The sequence below is a fragment of the Heliconius melpomene genome, chromosome 7 (assembly GCF_056956725.1).
Source record: "Heliconius melpomene rosina isolate 202511_hmr_F chromosome 7, ASM5695672v1, whole genome shotgun sequence".
Lineage (NCBI taxonomy): Eukaryota > Metazoa > Arthropoda > Insecta > Lepidoptera > Nymphalidae > Heliconius > Heliconius melpomene.
The window spans coordinates 8,417,688-8,444,019 of record NC_140395.1 but is presented as its reverse complement, the minus strand read 5'-3'; the positions used below and the strand labels follow the sequence as shown (position 1 = coordinate 8,444,019).

The 26,332-nt window shown below is 31.1% G+C and overlaps 1 protein-coding gene across 1 annotated transcript in view; it reads left to right on the top strand.

Moving 5' to 3' along the window:
* Positions 1-25,859, top strand: part of pip (heparan sulfate 2-O-sulfotransferase pipe) — a 55,405-nt gene extending 29,546 nt beyond the window's left edge. Inside the window, exons 4-10 of the mRNA XM_085188825.1 lie at positions 16,300-16,388; positions 16,713-16,923; positions 18,716-18,854; positions 20,647-20,803; positions 23,357-23,481; positions 23,698-23,852; positions 24,267-25,859. Coding sequence (XP_085044951.1) covers positions 16,300-16,388; positions 16,713-16,923; positions 18,716-18,854; positions 20,647-20,803; positions 23,357-23,481; positions 23,698-23,852; positions 24,267-24,487 — 1,097 coding nt within the window. The 3' untranslated portion in view covers positions 24,488-25,859. The remainder of the gene's footprint in view (positions 1-16,299; positions 16,389-16,712; positions 16,924-18,715; positions 18,855-20,646; positions 20,804-23,356; positions 23,482-23,697; positions 23,853-24,266) is intronic.
* Positions 25,860-26,332: the final 473 nt, after the last annotated feature.

Here is a 26,332-nt window from a genome sequence, read left to right as displayed (position 1 = left end):
GTTACCTCTGCTCGGTATTGCGACATGCTTGAAACTTTTCTGAAACCGAAATTGGAGGAATTAACGCAGAATCATGACAACGATAACATCTGGTTCCAACAAGATGGTGCTACAGCCCATACATCCAGGCGTTCAATGGAAATCCTGCGACAAATGTTTCCCGGTCATCTCATTTCTTTGCGAGGTGACGTTGGGTGGCCGCCGAGATCACCTGATTTAACCCCCTGCGATTTCTTTCTCTGGGGTTACCTGAAGGAAAAGGTGTACACGCATCGTCCCCGAACCATCGATGAACTGAAGGCTGCAATCACGGAAGAAATCAATGCTATTCCGCTGAATATGACTCGACGAGTAATGGACAACTTCCGGGAAAGGCTTCAGCAGTGTGTGGTCAATGGAGGTAGACATTTACAGGATATCATTTTTAAAACCAACTAAATTAAAACTGCATGTTATGTGCTTTCAAACAATAAAATAATATTTACTGCATGTCGCTTTGTTTTTAATACACACCTTATTGAAATCGGAAAGTTCAATATGACTCACCCTGTATTTGTGACCGAACTCAATGTCTGGCGCGTCTTGACATCACAGCCTACGCGCGACGTGATTGGAAATCATTTTAAGATATGTAGCATAATTATTAAAGTAAAATGAAAGGTATGAATCAGTAAAAATATTTTTTACTAAAAAGTTTGCTTTAGCGTGAAACCAAATGATACAAATACCGCACTATTAGATTATTATGGAAAGTAAGCAGAGACCTACATCACTGTAGTTTACACATATGTACATATCACTGTACTTTAACTTAAAGCTTAAATTTGCAATGTCATTTTACACCTATTTATAAACGGAATCAAATCCACAACCATCACACGGAGATTCTCAACGGGAACTTCAATAATTATGTTTAAGTAATAAAATACGTATAATATGTCAAACAATAAACAATTGTTATATCGACTGTTGTAACTGTCAAATAATAGCTCAGACAAGATGATACACAGATAACATAAATTTAATCACTAACATTTTGACATCTGCCAGCCATTCAATCTGCTATCACTTATCTTATGCCGCACTTATGTAACTCGTTTTGACAGTTCACTAATGTCCGACCATTGGAACTGTCACAGGTGAAGTGTCGAACATATTTCAATTACCAACGGAAATACTTTAGTGCTTCTATTTATTTTAACGATGTAATGAAAATAAATGCATGTTTAAATGGATATATGTTATTTTTTTTATTAAAAATATAGATTAGTTTTTTTTATATATTTTGTTATTTTGGTTAAGACGTTGGACAAAGATATAGCTTGTTGTGATAGGTTTTGTGCTGAACTGGAAGCCTCGAAACGAATGACCTACCCTGAACTAGTTTTTTGTAAATACCCAGTTTCATTTTTAAAAATCATAGTAATTTTAAAAGTCAATGTCAAATAATTATATTCAAAATAAGAGTTAGTCACCTGAAAAGAACCGGCAGGAGAAACTCTTTTTGACTTTTTTTAAGTCAATTATTTACAAAGACACTTTTACTTATTAGTGACAATAAAGACTTTATTTACGTTCAATTATAAATATCTACATTTTCAAATAAATAATTAACTCATTTTCATAATTATTCATTAAACTACTAAGTTTCTCATAAGTTTTTAATATACGGAAACAAATGATAATTGCGTTTACAAATATACTAATTATAAAGAAAAAATAAAGTAAAGCAGTAATTAAGGATAGTTTCGTTCATACATAGGAATTATTAAGTAATTGAGATTGAATAGTAGAGTACCGCCCACGTTCAAAGGCAGATACATTATAATTATGAACTTGATTACTGTTCATCATAACACAAAATGAACGTGCCTACACATAGTTAGCTGTGCGGTACTAATTAATAACTAAATTTTAAATAAAACCTTTCAAAATTATATAATCTAAGATAAACTTTTATAAATTTTTTACAGAAATCAAATGTCAAAATTAAAAATAAAAGTGTGACGCATTGCATTTATATACCATTTGTAAAGCATAATCAAGAACAAAATGTGAGAACCCCATAAAACCTGACACACCTGTTACCTATGTATTTTAAGTTCACACTAAATCCCTAACGTAACCATTTTTCGGCCGGCTCTAAACGGGACATTGTAGGGACCTTTCGTCTTTTTAGAGAGGTGATTTCGTTTTTTTAGGGTAACTTTCAGTTTGATACTTTTATAGAACTTTCATTTTTGTCGACCTCTGAAGGAGGATTCAATGATTTAGCTTTAATAAATAATTTAATACTTCCGTTTTTTTAAACTAGAAACTTCTTTCGATCAACTAAATTATTAATTAAAAAAAAATTATAAATGTAAACATTCTGTTATCTGGTTTCTGGTCACTTTATGTACCCACACATTTATTTGAATGACAATATTATTGACTGAATCTTTTGATATATTAAATTTAACAAGCGGTCTCTATTTCACTAAATATAGTGAAATTCAAAATATTGAAGGAAGCATGCTTTTATAGTTAATCGAAGGGAGCATGCAATGCATCGACCCGTGAGATTTTATTAAGTTGTAAATTATTATTATAATATCGGCATACTTAAAACGTAATTTTGCGTAATAATGTAACGCTTGTAAACTGCAGAACTCTGTACTTATATTATTATTTAAGATGACATGACTTTAAGTTAAACTAGTAACAAGTGAAGTATATGTGTAGCGGAAGCAAGAATTACGATGCCCGAGTGGGTCAGTAGTAAACGCGAAGTACTGACATAACACTTGTTGATTGACATACAATGCTAATAGTAGAGAAGCTTTGAAACAGTTACTCTTTTTAATTTGATTGACGGTAAATTGATGCGCACTGTTAGAGTGTGTTATTGCTTTTGATGGTTCACACGATATTGTTGAAATGGAATTATACTTTTACAGTCCGGTCGTCGTGACCGCCCTGAAGCTGTAGATGGTTGCGCAGGTTTGAATTTAGAAAACCTAACTTCAGGGCGGCCACAACTTGTTGACCGTACTATATGTATATACTTGTTGTTATCTTCCAAAGAAAGATGTAAATTATAAAGTGTTTATTTAATTTCTTAAACTAATAGGTACAGTCGGCACCTCAATTTTCTCAGATCTACCCTAAAATTATGTATTTGTTATGAGAGCCGGAAACCCTATACTTTGTCTAAACAGCCGAAGAAACGTAAATAATCAAAAAACAAACTTCGAGTGAAATTTAAACCCACAGCCAATGCGGTCAGAGACCTCTCAGTCCAACCACGTTCACGGCAGCTATAACTTCTATGTAAATCTGTCATTTTTATGTAAATCTATATATTTTTTCTATATATTTTTATTATAGAAAGCATATCTTTTATTTCGAAACATAGATAAAGCGAATGACCTATGCTAAATAACAATTACAGACCATGTTACAATGCGATTTGAGAGCCTCGGGCGCGTTCTATGAGATTGACCTTTAGCAAACACATTTAATGTTCACTTATTATCTGTATCTACGTTTGTTAAAGGTATATTGCTGTTGATGTGAAATTATCTATATTTATACGTATAATAAAATTTTACGCATCCTACGGATCGAAGACCGATATGTGAGAAATAAATGTTATTGGTGGTATTTAATAACGTAAGAGAATACAGAAGAAATAGAAGAAGAATTAATAATTATATGCTTCAAATGGGCGAAGTCGAAAGCGAAGAAAGTTAATACATGACACTGTTTATGAAACACACTACGATAAATGTGACATCATAGAATTGAATTGGGATATAAGTTTTTTAATTATTTAATTTCATTTATACAAGTAATGTTTCTTCATGTTGTATAGTGTAATAATGTGAAGGCGGTATCACGAGCGTATTTTGCTTTAACCCGTTTACGCTAGCTCCTAGGTCTACTCTTCTTTTTCTTAATATAAAAGTAGATTAAAAATCGATGCTGGTTTTAGTGATATCAGAAAGTGGTTGTAGGATAAGTTTTTAATGGAAAAGACATACATATGTATAATAATAACAATTTTTCTTCAGTGGCGGACTAAGGGGGGGGCGGCGGGGGCGGTCCGCCCCGGGCCTCGGGTCCAGGGGGGCCTCCAAATGGTGCAAATTCCCTTGATCAAATCCTAAATAAGCCCTTGAAAAAACGCATAGTATCTACTTAACAGGAAGTTTGAGGTTGGAGGGGGCCTCCAATAAACAAATAAGTACAGGGATTAGTGCAGCCTGTACCGGTAGTTTACATTATATTAATTAAAATTACTTTTATCTTTCTAATCTCCATTTAGGTTGCATGTGGTTCCAGTTTCGTAGTTTTTTACTTCAAGTTCTTAGGGCCTCCAGACCGACGTCATTTTATAAAAGTTTGCGTACTCACTAACCTGAAAGTGGGGGCCCTTCCAGAAGTAGCGCAAAATAAAGGTACATCTCTATTTGGGAGGATGATTGAGCCATCAGATCGGTTTGGGTGCTTATAAGGGGTCTTAAAATAGTTCATAAATAATATATGTAAAATTATAGCGTAATTTTTCAACGTGGTTTTGGAAGTCAAATGGCAGTTGCTCCATTTAAAAACCGCCATCCGCCGCTAATATGGAACGCAACAACGTGTCAAGTACGAACACTGCTTAAAACCCAGACAGAAACTCCGCTTTGCAACGTGGAATATTGGCTCTCTAACCGGACGACGCAGAGAACTCGCAGATGTACTTATAAGACTTCGGGTCCAGTGTGCTTTTCTCCAGGAAGCTTGCTGGAAGGGCAATAAGCCTCGCAATAACGGACAGGGTTACCGCCTTATATACACCGGGTCACCCTCAGGTAAAAACTGTGTGGCAGTAGTTCTTTCTGAAGAGCTTCAGAACTGGCTTCTTGAAGCTGATGGTCGCTGCAATAGCTTGATGCGTATAATGCGTGCTGATTGAAGGCGTAACTACAAACTAAATTAGTGCCTATACGCCGCAGGCCGGCTGTAGCGTGTCCAAAAAACAGTCATTCTGAAAGCAGAATGAAGAGGTTCTACTTGCTATACCGTCTAGTTGCTATACCGAAATGGTTGTTTGTTGTTGGGGAAGATTTGACCAATCACGTCAGTAAGGCTGCTGGGCCGTATGAACATGTTTACGGGGGTTTTAGATACTGACTTCGTAATACAGAGGGAGAAAATATTCTGAGAACCTATATTGCGTCTGATCTGGCCGTCGCGAATACGTTCTTCCAAAAGAACCCTCAGCACGGGATTAATGCCAAGAAGAAGTAGAAGAAGTATACGTATTTTGTCCCAATATTAAACAATCTTTAGGACGTCTGGCAAGAGTAAAGCCTACGTAAAGGGTTATACCAGGGTTATAATATTTTTTTTAACATTTTTCTCAAAAATATATTTAAATACGAGCGTTTTTACTTTAACGTAGGTGAGCGTGTACCTTAAATTGGCGCTATGTTTGAAAGGGCCTCGCTTTCAAGTTAGTAAGTATGCATACACTCTTACTTACTTTTTATACTAGTCATCTTCAAAATTTCAGCTTTACTAAAATTACATACTACTTTTGATATTTAGTATTTTAATTTTGTATGTGTATGCGAGTCTAACTCAAACATTAATTACAAGATGTAATCTAAGTAAGCATACACACTAATTTGTACATGAAAAAAAATGTGATTTTGAAAAAAAAAATTCAGACGGGGGGGGGGCGGGGGGGGGGGGGTCGTCGAGGGGCCTCATTCAACGACACCGCCCCGGGCCTCCGACGGGGTTAGTCCGCCACTGTTTTTCTTACCTGTTATTGGATTTTGTCACTGAAAACAAAATATGTCTGACATTATAGGTACCTATAAGATTATTATTATTTAATATAGTAGGTCCTTACTATACTCCCATAACGTAGGGTATTTTAGTACGAATTATTCAGGATCGTGTCGGCGGCAACACAAAGAGATGTCAAACATTTAATACCAAAGCGCATATCCTTGTCAGATTTTCGAATGAACATACGACAGTAAGCTTTGTATTGATAATAAATGTAAATCAATTGTAATTATAACACCAAGTTGATGTTTCGAATAGGAAACTATAAAAAAATATTTATTTTATTTTAAATTAAAATTGAATAGCTACAAATTATAAAATTAGTACTCAAAAATTCTTTTGAAGAAAATTTCTTATAAATACATATTTAATAATAAATTATATTATAGAGATAACTCTACATTGATTTCACATTTTTTATAATCTGTATTCTATAAACATTGTCGAATAACATATTAATTTTCATATTAAAACCGTGAGCAATTATTTTCTTCGTAATCTTCATTAAGTAGAAACTATATGTTGTAGAATTTGTAAAATTGCTAACTTACGTAACTACGCATTACTGTTAGCCGTAAAGACTGCAGACTTGAATTGCGTCCATCTAAAGAGTATGTACTGGTAATAACTGCATGCTCAGTGAAAAGGCATGTAAGAAATTAGTGTAATTAGCTTTAATGTGAGTAGAACAATCTTCTTAGAGTATGTTAATACTTCTGTAAAGTCAACAAATAGAAATAAATATATATATAAAAAATCTGTAGGTTTACGTTAGAGAGAAAGTCAAAAAACGTAATAATTATATGTTTTTTTAATAAAACCATATGTTTTTATTACTGAATAATATAAATATAAAAATATCCTTAAAGATCCCCAAGTTTTCAACGCTTTGAGGCTTAGAAAGTATCATTCAAGCACAATCGTATTGTCTATTTAAAGGTCGGTCAGCGACCGCGACAAGCCTCAGGGTCCCGGAAGCGTTGTAATTCCTTTATCGTCCTTCCAAACCCTAGACCATTGTTACATCAGTTTATTGCCCCTTACGGCGAACGGATGGTCCCTTTTCTAGAGTTATCTTATTTGAAAACAAATCAAATACGTACAGTTAGAATTGTTTACTTCGCTTCGCTCTAACCGTTGTTTTGAACAAGTGCTCGAATTATATTTATACCATAAGAGGTTACCTCCGAAAACCTGTGTTATTAGATAACTCAAAGGATATCTAGTAACAGCAGTTAGTTAAAACATAAATATTTATTTTTATCATCTTATTTTATTTTTGTGAACTTAAAATAAAGAAGGGTAATTTTAAATTATTTTTTTACTCATGATAAGGAGCGATGAGTTAGATATATTAATTGGTATTATACCAAGCTCAGAATGTAAGACTATCTTTTTTCAGATTTATTTATTCGAAATTTAAAAATTAGAGGCGTGGGCAACAAGGACTACAAATGTCAAATGTTGAAATAAATAGGTACTTGTATCATTCCAAATTAAAAGATTGAAAAGGACTTTTTATATTCTGATAAAGATTTAAATTGCCAAACCTCCAAAATGGTTTCGAAAATAATCTAAATTAACATTTTTATGTATGTGTTTTCTTTACAACATTTTACTTATCTTTATCTTTCTTTTTTTATACATTTACTTTATAGTGTTATCGTAAACTTATCTAAAATAAAAATTAATTTTAAAATTTTGTGAAAGTTAATCAGCGTTATCATTGAAATAAATATTAAAATTAAAGATTTTAAAATAAAATAAAAATATTTTAAGTTTTTTATTTCGATTAAATAAACAGACAACCCCAGCAGAACCCGAGTAGTATACAAAGTTTTTTTCAGCTTTACGCTATATCCTGAATTTAACAAGTTAGGTACATGGAACCTAGTGTTAAGAAACTCCGCTCCCCACTTTCCACTAAATTCCGGAGGCATTGCGTGTTGAGTGGCGGAAATCAACACCGCGCCGCACCAGAAAGAAGAATGAAAATATTAAATATTTCATTTGTTCAAGTAGGAATCGAACTCACATCCGCGTTTACAGTTACACGCCACGGCTGTAACGACGACGTAAACAATTAAAAACGGTCATGGTATTTTTAAATTGTATCGTCAGGTCGAACGTTGCTCCTACGTCGTTCAGACAAGGGATCCTGGTTTTCTACTCGTAATTATCTTGAAATACGATTAAGATTTTTTTATTTTTATTACATTCTACGAAACAAAGTTGTTTAGTGCCATATTTTATTAGACTTAAAAGGTTCTCTAAACATCTTATTTCCACTTCGAAATATCGTTTTGTTTTTTATTTTAGTAAAATATAATACGTACATATGTTTTTATATTAAAAGTTTTTCAATAGAACTCGTCTATGCTTACATATTACTAAATATTTACTTTAATTAAAATACCAGGAGACACCACTTTCCATGTTTAAAAATAACTCCCTTCCATTCAGCCTTAACGTCTTATAATAAGCTTACATTGATATGCAAATCGAATTCAACCTTTAAGATATAAAATGTAACTTGCATGTGAAGTTACATAATATTATCTTAATTGAGTTTTTTGCTCCTGAAAGGCAACAACACGTCTTTTGCATCTAAACGTCATAATCATAAAAACCTTTTATTTATTTCCGTCCAATCTGGTACTAAATTTATTTATTTATTTTTCAAATGATTATAAAATTTGAGTCATTAAACTATCATTACCTCGTTCTACGGTTGTTACATAAGAAATGACTTCGCGTTTTTGGTAACAATAGATATTATTTGGGAATTAGACGTTTTCTTCAAGGTTAAGTGTATTATTATTTTTTTATTATAATAAATGCTTTACAGTTGTTAAACGATTTAAACATAATGTTATGTGTCCGTAGTCTAAGATTATAGAAAATGTATTAAACAGTTGTAAAAGTCTAGATATTACAGGTGAAGAACTAATAGTTTAATTTTATTTTCATTCATAAACAAATCCCCGATATAGTTATTTAAAACATAACTAATACTAATAATAATAGTAATATTAAGTACATAAGTAACAACAACAAATATAATATTTTCAAGCCGTTAGCTTTTCTTGAAAATTTCATATCAAAAGTTTCGCCTACAGTACTTTACTTACAAACCCTTTACAACTAATATAAAATTTTATCCAAAACTTTAATCGAGAGAGTAACCTTTTTTTAAATTAAAAATTTTTTTTTTGCAGATTATATTTTCTATTTCATTGTCTAGTTTCTAAATAAAAAAAACGAAAATATTTAAATATATTAATATCTCATACGATTTATTCTAAAATTAAATCCAGCATTTAAGAAAATTCTTTATATATGTCTACTCTATGAGCAGATTACATATATACAAATAAAAAAATATCTTTATCTATTATTGAAGCAACAAACAATTCCGGTTATGATGCAAAGAAATGTAAGGCCATTTCTAATTTAGCAAAAAACTACCGAGTACATCCTGCAATGTGTATCTAAGTTGTTCACAGCTTTCCGGGAAATTATATCACCTTGAGGAATGTGTTATATATATATATAGATTTTTTGCTAGTAGTTGAGATTACAATTGATATTCTTATACAAATTTAAAAAAACTTATGTTTTACTTTACTATTCTTACTAAATATTTTTTTATATAAAAAAAGCTTATAGGCAGAGTAAATAGGCAGAGTAAATCTAGTGTTAAGACACTCCTTCTGCTGTATACTAGATACATGATTATATACTTTCCGAAATCTGCAAGCTGAAATGACAATGAGCATATTGTCAGGAGGGCCGACAACCGATGGGGAAGAAAGGCCCTCGCCCCCACAGGCCGCCCTCCAACCAGGTGGACCGACGACCTTAAGAAGACAGCGGGAATCCGCTGGATTCAAAGGGCGCAGGACCGGACGGAGTGGCGAGCATTGGGGGAGGCCTATGTCCAGCAGTGGACGTTGAAAGGCTGATGGATGGATGGATACTTTTTGACGACTTTTTCGAGGCATTGCGTGTTGAGTGGTGGAACTCAACGCCGGACTTTTTCCTTGGTGCCAGAGCGAAGAAATGAAAATATTAATAAATAATAATTCCTTCCCCCGAGTTGAGATAGAACTGACAACCATCACGTTACAGTCACACCATTGTGCAAACGCGCAACCACGGCTTCACGGATTGTTATCAGTATAAGATTTACCTAATAATTTAAAAAGGAAACCGTGGTACTCGTCAGAAAATGGATGAAAGTCGGAAAGCTTGATTGTTAACGTTAATCTAATCGTCGATCTTATTTGTGAAAGAGATTCTGTGAATGAGATGTTTTAAGAGTTCAATTCAAAGTAACACGCAAAGCACGCACTTCCTTTTACATACTAACACAGTACGAGTATAGCGCTAAAGTACTTGAGGTGGTCGTAGAAAAAATATTTACTGTTCGTTGTGTGCTAGTTCTGGTTATACAATGTTTATTATTTACTTTGGGCTCGAATATTATTCGTAATATAATGATGTTCTTAATTAGTAATATACAAATGAGGGAAACAATATGTAATATGCGTTAAAAATCTACGTGATATAAAAACTCATATTTATTTAGTTATACTTAATTTATTAAAGTTTATAATAAACACAAATTTAAATGAAGCAACAATTGTGGGTTCAATTCCTACTCGAGGAAATAATATTTTTATATTTTTGCTCTGGAGTCTAAGCGCAGTATTGACTTCCGTCACTCATCACGCAATGTCTCCAGAATTCAGCTGGAAGTGGAGAGTGTCTTAACACTAGGTTCTCTCTGCCTACCCTGATACATGCGGAATACAACGGTCAACGTTAAAGAGCAATTAAAATTGCTACTCGAATAATTATATGATTACAGCAATATTTTTACAGCTGACTAAGAGCAGTCTGTAGTAAAATTATTCTCACGAGGATGTTTTAAGAGGTAAGAAAAATATATTTTTTAATAAATGGCCGCGTTTTTTATAATTCCCACGTTCTAGAAAGATGCTTCATTAACATTGTACCTAATGAATATATTTTTTATAATTTCATCTATTTTATCTCATCATGATCTAAGCCCTAAGGTAACACAAGAAAAGATTTTTAATTTTTATTTAAAAACTATTATTAGAGAGTTATTATGTTTTAAATTAACTAATATTATCCAAATTTTGTTATAGTTTTCTCATATCTTTTTAAATATACAAATAGTCATTTAATGACAAGCACTTTCAAAATAAGATTTTATAAATGACCTAAATATTATAACTGTATTTCATTAACCATTTTGCTGGTAACACCAACTTTGCTGTAATTATTTATGTTTATTATTATTAGATTCACGTATTTTACCGAGTTACGATCTACTCGACATAGAGGAAACCTGTCGTTCAGTAGATACTGTAAAATACTCCCCTCGATGCTATTATTGTAGCAATACTCGATCAATTACCAGAGATATTTTGTTATATATTAACCCAAATGAAGTTCATATAGAAAAAGTAATTACATTTACGTGTAACAAATGTTTCAATGCAAGATTTACAGTAAAAAAATTATTTTTTTATATGAATATTAGCACGCTTCCCATTACTAATCTAAATTCTAATAATAGGTTATAATAGCATTTTTTTATTTCAACATAGTAATTACAGGTGGGGTCCAAGATCAAAATTAATCGAACAGTCAGTTGTACCAGAATCGTTACCATTTAAAACCTAATGCCATTCATTAGGACGCGCGAGTCACGCGATGTCCATCATAATTTTCGAGGCCACAGTTATGTCTTTATTTAGAAGCCGCTAAATCTTTTGCGGTCGGTGTGGGTTCTTTTCTATGAAGATCAAGATAAGTACTGAACGCTTGAAATGTTCCAAATTACTTACATTTTCGAGATTTGAAAATTATAACTGTATTTATTCAATTAACCATTTAAAACTCGACAAAATGTAATTTCTTATATATTTTTTTTTCTTTTTCTTTTCTTGTAACCATAGCAAATATTAATATCATAGTTAATAATAACAACTTATTCAAAATATTGGTTTTGTCATACATATAAAATTATTTAAAATATAATTTTCGATATTTTCATTATTTAGTATTCTAACCCCTACTAAAAAAAATAAAACAATCTATATTATTAACTAGTGGACCCGGACGCGACTACGCCTGCTTCAACTATAAGAATATTTATTAAATATATTCATGAAATTATTTTCAATTCTCAATAGAATTAGTAAGAAAATATAAGCTCAAATAATCAAAAAGAATAATAAGTAGATACACATTATTAGAAAAAATCATCTGAGTTATTGAAATGAACTAACAAAAGGATTAAAAGTAACTAAAGGATAGGTATTCTTAATATTAGAAAAAGTACCTAAAGTTTTCCGTACGTGCGTACATAGATATCGACTCTACGAAATAACTAAACATTTCTCTCTATTAAGTAGGATAATTTTAGCGGGCAATATCAAATAAAATAAGAAGAGAATCAAAGTGTATTTTAAATTAATTATAAACAACAAATAAAGTTCGAAAATGTATGAAAATTTATAAAACCGTCAAAGTCATCTGCCCGTTCGCGTCGGTCATACTGTGCCGCCCGCTAGGTGGCTAGGTCATTTGGAATCAGTGACATCTCCTTAATTATTTATTAGAATGTTATACAGCAAACTATAATTTCAATAATTTCAATTAGATAAAATGCTAAAAGTGACTATTATATTTATTTTCATAAGGATGAATATCAAAACGTCGCTGTAGCGGTCGCGTAGCAACGACGGTTGTTATTAACATGGCAGAATAAATTGCATGTCAAATTAGAATGTACTTTAAAATATATTAGTATATATGTGTAATTGAATGTTATATAGCCTATAGCACTTCTGAAGAATGCAGCTTTCATATAAAACAAAAACAATGAAAATCGGACCAGTAGATCCAGAGATCTTAGCGTTCAAACAAACAAACAAACAAACAAACAAACAAACAAACAAACAAACAAACAAACAAACTCTTCCGCTTTATTATATTAGTATAGATATAACACTATATTCGTTCCGTCAATAAAATGGCCTCAATACGTGTATAACAAAGCAACTAGGTCTACAGCACACGGCTGAGTTCTATATTTATCACTATTAATTTTCATATCAATATTTAGTACAGTTATGATCAGCTTCACGCTGTATCCCGCATACAGAAAGGTACAGAGGGAACCTAGAGTTAAGACATCTCGTTCCCCATTTTTCTCGAATGGGGATCGAATACACAACCAGTCACGTCTATACTTACACACTTGAGCCGCTGCACCACGGCTGGCCTCAGGACAGTTATGATCGATATAGCAATTTTAATATAGCAATCATCTTTGCTATTTGTCAATCAAGTGGATACTTAGTTAGTGCTCTCGCCAGCCAGGCTAGCAAATTGCTCGCATACATTATACAAGCACTCCGTTGAAGCCTCCAGCAATATTTTTTATAAAGATAAAACCTTTCATTATTTGTATCGATAATACAGCAAAAAGTTCAGTTCTAAAAAGAGGATATTGATATAGGTGCTTACTGGGCTTCTATATATAAAATAGGTGCCTATTAAGATGTTATCTAATTTTATTCATATTCATTCATACGAGGCCATCGTGGTGCAGGGGTGCAATGGTATAGCGATGGTTGTGGGTTCGACTCCACTCGGTGTTATTATTCTTTAATGTTTTCATTTCCTCGCTCTGCGAAGCTCGCTCGCTCGCTCTCGAAAATTCAGCGGAAAGTCGGGAAGAGTGTCTTAAAACTAGGCTATTTTTTTTATTCATTTATTTCATTTTTTTATTATATTTCTCAGAAACTCCATTGGAATCTCTTATTATTAATAATATTAAAGAATAAAGAGATTACCATAAAAGCATGCAATATGAATTATTACTGTAAAAATTGACAAAATGAACCAGAAAACTGTGTCGGACGGAAGCAACCCGCTATGGCCGATTCATTATAGTCAAGTTTTTTTTCTCTTCGATATCATTATTATATGAGTGTTGTATTAAAGTGTTATTTATTTTTTTATTGTTTAACGCCGTTATTATTCAAAATGAAGATGTAGTTTTTGCGGTTACACTTCCGAATATCTTATTAGTGCTTATATTCTAATATTAAGTTGTTATTTTCTTATTTTGTTAAATTATATTCCTTTCTTTTACTTTTCTTAATCATATTTAAATAAGTAATTAGTAGGTTCATTTTGGCTTAGTAATAAATAAATAGTAATCAAATTTATCACACCTATATTGTAAGTTTAAATTCCAAAAGAATGTAATTATATTTTACCTATATAATTATGCTTTAAAAGAAGGCTTCATTCTTCATTTTGTAAGAAATTTGTTTAGTAGATAATATATTTGTTGCTTTATTATTTAAAAACTATTTAAGAAGTCTCATTCGTCCGCAAAGCATTTTAGGTCCTATTTCCATATCCATACCTATTTCGTTTATTTAATCAGACTCTCCAAAACCCGCTAAATGAAAAATAAAATAAAATTCTAAGTTTTAATTATAGTAAAATTTATAATGGTTACGTTTTTCTTTTGAGATATGGGACCCCTAAAAATTAAATAAACATTGAATAAACTTGCATATTCCTATTATATGTATAATATAAGTAATTGTGGAAATGTAATTTCGCTAAGGTCGCAAGGTCCGAATCCGGAAGATTTATATTGCGCAATACAGTTTAACGTCGACACCACCGTTACGTTCGTGACATCGGGAGAGATTATTGTGCAATCTATCACTTTTGACGTGATGTCTATATTATGTTCAAGAATCTTGTGATATTTATATTATATTTTTTTCCCTTTTGGTACATGGAATCCATTTTTGTCATTTGATTTTGCGGTAAAGAAAAAATGCTCTACTTATCTGTATTTTATTATGTCAAACATTTTGCAAAAGAAATAATAGGCTTATTAAAAGATTTTAATATACATCTGTCTTCTGTCGCCCGTACCAAATCGTGAGGGCATGTAGATGAAGACGAAGTAGAGGGAAAAAAAAGAGACATTAATGACATTATTTTATTCAATTCAAGATTCTGAAAAAAATATTAATATTCATAATAGATATTGATATAGACACAAAAACAATTCGATTGTATACAGTCGCTAGTCGTAGTCGTATTTCCATTTGTGGATTTATTTAAATTCGAAAATATTTTTGCTTATCTGCTATCTGTATGGCAAAGCGTAAAGTGGCCCTGAAATGGGCAAAAACGCCAAACCAGATTGACGTAGGTACTATTTCTACAGCTATGCCATACAAAAAAAAACAAATTTAAAAATAAAGTGAGTGTGAATGACCTATAGAACTATACTTAAAACTATATACGAACCCATTCTTTTCTATCTAACGCTACTGTAAGATGCAAATTACTGGTTTTCAATAAGTAAATTAGACACCTAATTTGTAAACGCACTGCATTATCTGTGGTATTCCCGAATGGTATCATTACATTGGAAATAATTATAGCTACGAATGCTAGAGTATCGTAGTACGCTTTTTAACTTTTTTTACTCGTGAGCATTTATTACTTTAATAGTATAAAATTATGTTTTATTATAACTACCTATGTATTAAAATGTGATTTTTTACAACGTCTCTATAAGGATGTAGCGTGTTTGTTCCTGTAATTTTGATTCCATAAGCCACTCATAACTTCGCAATTAACTTTTTTCTATATATAACAGAGCTTTGAACAAATAAAATTATATTATTATTTCTTTTTGCATTAACAACAGAGGCAATCATGATGCAGTAGAATGGGGCGATATTTGTTTCTTGGATCAGAACTGAATGAGAACTAACGTCTCTCTAATTCTACCGGAGTCGAGAGCAGTAGGCTCTCTCTGCCTTGCTTTGCCTGTATTGCTTTTTACCGCATAGGGTATGCGGTAAAAAGCAAAAAAAATATAATAGCGACTTACTACTAAGACTAAAAAGAAAAAAGATTAAAAATAAAATAATTATTACTTCAAATTATTGTGGGAATGTTTTTAGAGTTTAAATAGCAATGTGAAATGAAGACATTCGGAAGTGTATAAAAACTTTTTTCCGGTAAAAACTTTTTTATTAATAGTGCGGCCGAACCAAACTCTTTTTCTTATATTGCGAAGAATTATGAGTAACTTGCAATATGTCGATTCGACTGTTTGTATTTTACTTTTCCCCTATGACTTGCATAATTGATATAAGGAGTTCAAAACTTCACGTGAATGTAAATTCCTTCATCAAATACGATACTACCTGGTTCGAGATAAGTATTGCGTGGTGAAACCCAAGTCAGTACTAACATATTGAAAATAATTTTATTTGCCCCCTGCGAGAATCGAACCTAAAACCATCTGCTGCACCTGCTGGTGCTGAGATGCTGTACCAATGATTTCAAAGCTAAACTATACTTTTATATTTGTTATAGGAATAGACACAGACAGAACAGAACACGCTTACGCGTCGGCACAGGAATACAAAGAGGCTCTCGAAGCGCTACGAAGGAACACCGGCATTGTGAGTGCATTTCAAAGTATAAAACCTTATTTATACTGTAAAGGCTTGAATATGTCGCATATTCAATGATAATGCTGAATATATGTATCTTATTACGAAAATTTTATACAATATTTTATTTATTGATACTTATTTTATGCTCAAAGCTAGTGATAGAATTTTTAAACTGCAATATAAATATTTATTTGTCATAAATTGGCCATTTGGCTTATTTTTTACACTTTTAAGTTAACCTAAAAAAAAATTTAAAAACGTTTTTAATAAATATTATAAAAGAAAATTTAAATATTATAAAAAAACTTAATGTTACTAATGTTTCTAAAGGAACGCAGCAAACCCCAACGTACACTTGAAGCGGACGACAAATCTAATGATATATCAGAAGAGATATCAGAAGAAATTATTCCAGATCCATGGGAACTGAACAATACGGCGAGAGCCGGCACCGAGATTCTATTTTTCAATCGTGTGCCAAAAGTCGGCAGCCAGACCTTCATGGAACTACTTCGGAGGCTTTCTCTCAGGAATCAATTTGGTATGTTTTATTATAATATTAAATATTCCCGAATACCATGAAATTTATAGAAACATTTTTTTTGATTACATTCGATATCGTCATGGATATATCACTTTTTCAAAGTAGGTACGCAAAGAGGATTATCTATAAACGTATTTACAGATAAAAAATCAATATTTATGTTATATATCATAAAGTCGGGAATTTGCAATATTCGACTTCTAAGGGTTTGTTTTTGGTGTTGAAAGTTTGTATGAAACTTCGTTACTACAAATGCTAGGAGACTCAAATTTTGCATGGACGTCACTTATAGGACGTAGGTCACGCCGGCGAAGCCGCGGGCGGGCCGCTAGTAGTAATAATATTTACCTTATAGGAAATTTAAACGCACAACAAAATTGTAATAATAACATTTATCAAGTCTGGCATGCTCGCGTAAACCTCTGCAAAGGCACGCAAATGAAACATAAATTTAGCTTTTAGTGTGCCATTGCATAAAATAAGTTATTTCAGCGATTTTTCACAATTTATAGTACATTTCATTTCATTCGTAAATTTTTATTTACAAAGACGTTAATAATATCTGCGTGAGTTTATGATAACAAAGCTAATAAAAATTGATGGTGCTATGTAAGCAGCGTTTAGATAAGAGTATTATATAGGACTATAGAACAAGCAATAACATACATAAGATAGCTTTTGTTCTCTTCAAATTGGTTTGATAACAATTTAGTTATATATAAAATACATATAGGTGTAGCGTCCATATTATTAGTATTGGAAAAATTATGAAAAATTCCCGCTGCATCCCGCATACAGCAGGGTGGGCATTGGGAACTTAGTGCTAAAACACTCTATTCCCCAATTTTGCGCTGAATTTTTCGAGGGATTACGTGTTGAGTGGCGCAACTCAACGCCGGCTCAAGATATAAAAGCTTACATCATCTTTATTTCTACTTATTTCGCTTTTTAATTAAAAAATAATAAGAATATGGAATACGTAAGGGAATAATTCTACAAACCTCGAATATAAAATGAACTCTTCAATGTCTTTTCAAAAACAATGATGGTTGAAAATCTGACTAAATAATGGTGACCTTTTTACAGGTCAAAAGGAATTGTTTGCATTGTGTATTGTCGAAAAAGACCGTCTCAAAAATTTTATTATGATGTGCACTTCCCACGTCCCTCGGCATAGAGAATATTTGCATGCTTTTAAATATTCATTTTTGTATAAGCTATTGAAATATGTCGTAGAATTGTCATTCTAGCAAAGAATTGTCATAGCTTTGTTAATTGTTTCTTAAGATATGAAATAAAATAATTTCAAATACATACATAACTGAATATTATTTATTACTGTTGGTATTGTTTAGTTATCAATGTATTGTAATTTAACATATATACAATCTACCTGTATTTATATCTTTTGCGGCGTTGAATTCCGCAACCTAATACGCAAATGGCTATTAAAAAACTACACAATGGCCCTTAATTGAAAGTACCATCTTTTTTCTTTCCTGAAAATCCTTTTACTTTTAGTATACCTACATATATTCATAATTTGTTAAAGAAAGCTTATAACAAAAATAAAATTGTATGAGAAATTTATCATAACTTTCCCTTATAAATCCATAAATATTAAATCCATTTAAAATCATCATCATCCTAATAAGGATGATGATGATGATTTAATAAAATCCATTTAAAATCACGGTCCCCAATAAATTCTTCATTAAGATAAGAACTATAGTAATTTCATTTAATTCATAGCTTAAAAGGGGTTTGTTATTGTGAAACTTTTCTACAGATTTCCACCGAGACACTGTGCAACGTGTGGAAACAATACGACTGGCGCCCCCGGACCAGCAAGCCCTCGTCAGTCTGGTCTCCGCGCACTCACCTCCCGCCTCCTACATCAAACATGTGTGTTACACTAACTTCACCAGGTATTCTTTGCAGTTTTTCGATGTTTTGTCATATTATAGGTATAATAATATATAGTATATTTTCCTATTATGTATCCCGCACAAAGCGGGGTAGGCGTAATCTGGAAAACTGAAGTTAAGGCACTCCGTTAACTTTAATACACTTCTGTTCCACACTTTCCACCGAATTCTGGAGGCATTGCGTGTTGAGCGGCGTAACTTAACGCTGCGCTAAATTAAATTAAATTATTTAACGTTAAATTAAATTATTAAATATTTCATCTCCTAGAGTGGGAATCAAACTCAGAACCTGTCGCGTACCTCAGTATTCTGCTCTTAATTGATACCAAATAGGGATTGTCAATTTTAATATCTACACGCAACAATATGAATATGGATTTGGTAAGCCTACTAAGTGACAAATGTGTTCAATTCTCGAAATGGAAAGACTATTTTAACTCTCTCTCTTTTCTCTAATCTCTTTTTATTTTCAACAAAAATATATAGAGCATAATATAAAACAGCTGCCTCAAAAAAAGTCATTGGCAAAAATTATACCATACAACTTTCTATTAATAAAAAAAACAAAAATAACGTTATTAAGAACACACACCAACTTATACAGTAAAAAGTTTAATTGCAAGCATCAATCAAAATGTAGCCGTCATCACGGGTGGAGTTAATAATCCTTACTTACTCGTATAATATACTTGTAAGGTGTGAAAGTGAATTTGTTTTGCTCATACGTCCTGGTTTCTTACTTACTAAAACTATTTATTGCTATTGCTATAGCGTATAAATACTTAGAAATTGTATTTGTTCTAGCATATAAATACTTAGAAATCGTATTCTTTTTTAAACAAATCATACTTATTTTATAAATTGTATTGAAAAAAAAATCCTAATAATATGAATTCGAGACACTGCGTGTTTAATAGCGTAATTCAACACCGCAATTTGTCTTTACAGAGCGACAATGTGAAAATGATTTTGCCACCGAATTGAATTAAGGAATGAACCCACTACCACTACATTTACGATTTCCCTCTACGTCACGAACGGCAAATATGTTATTATCATTTCATCTGCATATGAACTCATATAGACTACGATAATTATCGACACTGGTTGATAGCTAAATGATAATAATTATATTTATAAATGATTTTCATTAAGATCACTCTGTATGTATCTACTAATTATTTGACATACGTAATTTTCACATATCGCTTACATAAAAACAGTAATTAATTGTTAATTACACTTAATTACTGTTTAATCGATATTAGTTACATGTACGAATATGGGTATAACTTGCATGAATGATTATATCATCACTTGTCATAGAAGCAAGTAGATAATTAATGTATAATTAGCTTCGAATTTAGATTCGTGCCGTTAAAGTGCTCTATCGTTATAATTTAATACAACTAGAGAAAACTATTGTGTAACAATTGGTTAAAGAAGATAAGATTATTTTATTATTAGCATCTTATTATAATATGGCATGTTTCATGTTAAGGTTAAAAAGAAATAGGAATATTAAAATATTTATTTATTTGAATAGAAGTTGTTGTCGATGTACTAAAATGTTAGTCATTTAGCAGGGAAATTTTATTAACAATTAATTTATTTATCGCATTTTGCAGTGTACCTAGAAAGAAAAACTACTTTATAATATAATATCATCCATTTTTAGAAACATGGTATGCTGTGACTGGATCACAACGCTATGTAACTACATGGTTACACTGCTGGTGATGGTGATGCTGATGATGATGTTTAATATAATGAACTGTTAAAATATTTACAGGTATGGATATCCATCGCCAATCTACGTTAACGTTGTACGAGATCCGATAGAACGAGTTATATCTTGGTACTATTACGTGAGAGCGCCATGGTACTACGTAGAGCGTAAAAGAGCGTTCCCTGATCTGCCTTTGCCTGACCCAGCGTGGCTTAAAAAGGTAACATATTTTAAATTTTCCTTATAAAGTTGATTACCAAATAATAAGGTTATTTTATCTCTTATTCTACTATCAAATTGTAGTAAAATTTTGATAACACTAGGAAGCAATAGCAATGTATTCTCATATTATCAAATTAAATTATGGTAAAATAACAGGAGAGCACACTGGAAACTCTCGCAACAAGTTAGTTTCGTCATATAATATTATTAATGGAGTCACTCGAAAGTTATAGCCTGCTGTATAGGTGTATTCATATTAAGTGACTATACGTTATACTTAAATAAATAATTTAAAAATAGTACAATTAAATAATATAAACGGAATATACAAATATTATTATAATCTGTACCATTGTTATTCCTCTTTATTCTTTATGCTTTACTTATCGAAAATAAAGAATAAAGAATAAAGAGGAATAAGAATGTCTTTAACAATTTCTTTGTTCTTTATTTATCAAAAATGAAAATTGCTACTTTTCAGGGGAGCTTTTATTTTGTTCATTGCTTTTTTATTTATTATAACATAAAGGCCGTAAAACAATTAATTACGGTTATGTTGCGATTACAAACTTTACATCTTATTTGTACTTGAAAACGCTAATAAAAAAATACTTTTGATACTTTACCTCTGGATCGTTGAAATTTAAAAGATATTTTGCTCACGAAATTTAATGAGAAAAAGATTGATGCATTACAGAAGTTAATAAGAATCTATATATTTTTGTAAAGTTATATGTGTCAATTGAATTGCACCACACGCGACACCTCCCTTGACGGAAACGATTAATCTTATTTTAATCCTACGTATGGCCAATTATTATAGCTTATTTTCAATAATATGTCAAACTTAAGGGCGGCGTTGAGTTACACAATATACAATGCCTCCAGAATTTGGTGGAAAGTGGGGAACGGAGTGCCTTAACACTAGATTCCCTCTGCCTACTCTGTTGTGTGCAGGATACACTGTGCGTCTCGTCTACATGTAAAGCTTCCCAATTCCTATTTGTCTACAATATCTTATTTTTAACCTAAAAGCTTTAAATCAATTACACTTACCTTTTATTTTCAAATGTACAAGAGTAAATTTTTATACATACATTTCATTGGAAACCTAAAAACTGGCTGTATTTTGCTCTCATTAAAAAGAAGTACAGATTTGTAACCACATTTTTTGTTATCTGGGAGCAGCGAACCTCTACACAATATATTTTTTAATAAACCACAAAAACATCTAAGGATCTGTTAGCAGCGACAAATTGCTTTTATTGATAGTTAAAATATTTTCTGTAAAAAAATACATCACTGAAATTGATCGTTAATACGACAATAATCGATCAAATCCATCCTTTATGACACTTTAATAATATTATGACGTCTAATAGATAAAATTCCAGAATTCGGCAGAAAGTGGGAACGGAGGTTCCTTCTGCATATCCTGCTGTGTGCGGGATACAGCGTGAAGCTGATTTATTTGTTTTAATAAATAAAATAAAACGGGATAAAGTCCTACTTAGAATATTACGTGACGGTCTTACAATTAGTCCGTGACGGATCATGCGATGCTCCTTCATTATAATCTCTTTTAAACGTCCAGCAAAGAATAAATCTATAATAATATTCGCTTTTTACTCAATAATTTTTCTATTTTATTTTATTAAATTATACAGATAATTAACACTTAATAATTTCTAATAGCTTACTTTCTTAATAATGATTTTTAAATTTCGTTCATTGGATATGTAATTGTACAATTTTAGTTTACTTTTTTAAATAACATTAATATATTCATATTATAATGCTATTAGTTTTAAGCTTCATTTTTTAAATGAAGTCAATATTTTCCTGTTAATTACTGATCTATTGTTAACCAAAATGTACACAACGGCTTTGTATAGAGTACCTACAGACGTCAGCCAGGACTAGCCACGAGGTGCAAACAAAAAATAAATGAGTTTTGGATGAACAAAAAATATGATGTTCTAATTAGAGTTTAAAAAGTCATCTTATATATTATATTAGGTTCTTCTGTCGGCGGTGGTGATATAGGGTAATGTCCTTTATATAGGTAGATAAAAAATTAAATGTATTTTTCAAACCAACTCTTCATATATTTGTAGGACTCTACGTAATAAAGATAAAGCACATTTGGATAAAGACTAACAAAAATAAATCAATTTCTATATCTTTAAAATTTTAAATTGAATTTAAGCAAAAACTTAAAAATAATTTTACTGGCTAGCGACTATTGTTAGGGGCTCTAAGACGTGCGTGACGGATAACGCTACGCTTTTTATATGGACAAAGGTGACGTGCTCATAACAAATTAAAATATGAAAATATCGACGACCTAATTGAAATTCCAATTTTTTACTTCATATTATTTTGTTAATCGAATATCTCTTTTTATGGGTTTTGTACTAGTTTTAGAATATGGTGATAGGTAACAGTATAAGAAAATATTAATACAATATAAAATATGAATAATATAATTTTAATTACTTTATTTATTAATTTTTTTTAATTATAAAAATATTTGTAATGTTATTTACAGGATTTCGAAACTTGCGTTCTTAGCGGTGATCGTGAATGTCGTTACTTAGAAGGAGAGACACACGAAGGGATTGGGGACCATCGAAGGCAAACTCTATTTTTCTGTGGGCATGATCCACAGTGCACGTAAGTTTGAATTTTTTTTAAATATTTCTGTATTGTGAAACTAAAATAATATTATATACGAATATATCCAGTATTTGTCAAATATCCATCTAATTAATATGACAAAGGAATAAAAACCATATATTTTCGGAAATAACATTAATATTCTACCTATAATATATTCCTAAGCATCGTTTCAAAACATAACATAATATTTGATATTTATATACTTTTCAGACCATTTAACAGTTTGGAAGCTTTGCAACGTGCAAAACGTGTGGTAGAAGAACAGTACGCGGTTGTGGGCGTACTCGAAGACATGAACTCAACGCTTACTGCCTTTGAGCGATATGTCCCTAAATTTTTCCAAGGCGCTCTGAGATTATACTGGGGTAAGAAATCAGTGACATATTGGTTACTTTTTGTAGGGAATAAAATTGTTTATTTTTAATAAATATATTTAAAAATATTAGAGATTGATTATTAAACGTAATAATAACGTAACATAAGATGTTTATTTAACATTTGCTTTACAAAAAAACGTCGAAAAACTCTAGTTACAAATAAAATCAAATCAGCGTCACAATTGTTTTTTTTCTTCGCTCTGGTGTCGAGGCAAAGCGCGGCGTTGAGTCCCGCCACTATACTACATAAATTATAAGTATACAAGAAACAAAGCCATCCATCGTTAGATTTAAGAGACCTTGTTAATAAATAATTCGCTAAATGCAACATAAAATCACTAACCCAGCAAATTAAGAAAATAATGAAATAAAGTTTATTACCATTAATATCGTTATTTACAGAGGAATTAAATACATTTAACCGGATCAACCGCAACGCGTTTAAACCACCCGTCTCGGAAGCTGTGAAGAACATCGTTCGAGCAAACTTCACGCGGGAAATCGAGTTTTACGATTTCTGTAGACAAAGGTTACATCTCCAGTTAAAAGCATTACGAGATCCTTCCATTAAATTACCAATTACTTCAAAATCTCAAGTACCTTTGAACTACAATAACTTATAAAAATTAAGACTGTTTTTTTTTTTATTTTTAAAAATATTTTTTTTCTCAACGTGGCGCACGCTTAATCATAAACTGATTGAACGCAATTCAAATTTTTCACTTTATTATAAGCATGCGATTTATATAAATTTAAAAGTGTTGAATGTGCTTAAGTATATTATTAATTAATAATTAAATATTGTTATAATATTAGATTTAATAGTGTTCGTATATCTAAAAGTTTAGTGACATCTGTGGGATGTTTTAGAAACTGCTTTACGTAGGTTTAAGTCAATAAGTTTCAGCGCCATCTTCTGTCACTTTATACTGAGCAATTGAGAAGAATTGAGCATATAACATTGTTTTTAGTCATTGTAGTAAAGTAGGACCTATTTAAAACAAAAAAACTATTAATTATTGTTATTTTTATGTATAATATTATATGTTATGATTACTATATTTAGTGGATGATATTACAAATTGTAAATTAATATTAGCTGTTATTTAAATATCTTTATATTATCTGTTCGTATGATTATATATCGTTCTTGTTATACTAAAAGCTTATAAGCGTTTCTTTTGTTGATACTTCTTCCACGTATGGAAAACCATTGCATGTCAAGTAGACATTAGATCAGAATATCTCAAATTCTCAAAAATACAATTTAATTTCACATGGCAATCATCTTGCCCGAGCTTAACTGCGTGTACCTGCGACATCGGCGTCTGTATGCTGTAAAAAATACATGTTACTGTTTTTACGTTTCATAAAGATATTTTTTGCAGTTTATTGATATTAATATCATTTTTTATTTAATATGACTAAATGCTTATATATACATATATAATATATTATAGAACATATAAATTTAACGTACTGGATTCAAATTTAACCAACAATAGACACTGGTCCTTAGCAGAAAATAGGGCTCTGCTTAAGAATGCCGTGAGTCCCTTACTAGTTACTCTGGGTTCGTCATTCAAATTACCTAATTCTAAGAGGGCTACTCTTGAACTTACCACGTCATCGAATGGGATAGCTGTATATGCATGTGACATGTTATATATTGTCTATAATTCTATATGAACCTATTTATAGATTATATAGTAAACAGTGAAATCAGCCGATAATTATTGCGCAGATAAATAAAACGTGACAATTGTTTATAAATATTCTGTATCTTATTTGCATGCAAGGATGACATTCGTTAAGAAAGAAATGCGACTTTTGTAATATAAACTATTTCTTTTAAATGTAGATTAGCTAACATACTTTTACTTAAGCATATAATTTTGTAAATTTCAATTTATTTATTAACAATATCATGCAATAATTGTGATATGTTTAGTTTTTAATGATATTCAAGAGTAAACAATAAAGTCTTGATTTGAATATTTGTTTGATTTCTTTTTCTTGTTTTAGTTATATGTGTCATATTTGCTTTTATAACATTGAATTAATAGATGTCGGTAGTCGTTACTCAATTACTCAGCTTTCTGAAAAATATTATTACTTTATATTGTTTACAAAAAAAGGTTTTTACTACATAAAATATATATATTTTTAATTATTTATTAAGTAGGTTATTGATATAGGGAAAAGTATAATTTTTATAATCTTATTTTATAATTTCAATTGGTTTATTGCATAGAATTTTTTCCAAATTTGTACAGGTTTTTAAGGGAAAAATTGCAAATCTGAAAAGACTAAAATATTACGAATATAATATACTTACTCCAAGAATATTAACTATTATGTTTTCATTATCAATTATATATTATAAGACTACTTGAAATTTATATTTAATAAATATACCACTGATAAGAAGACACAAAGTCAATGACCAGTATACGCTCATAAAAATA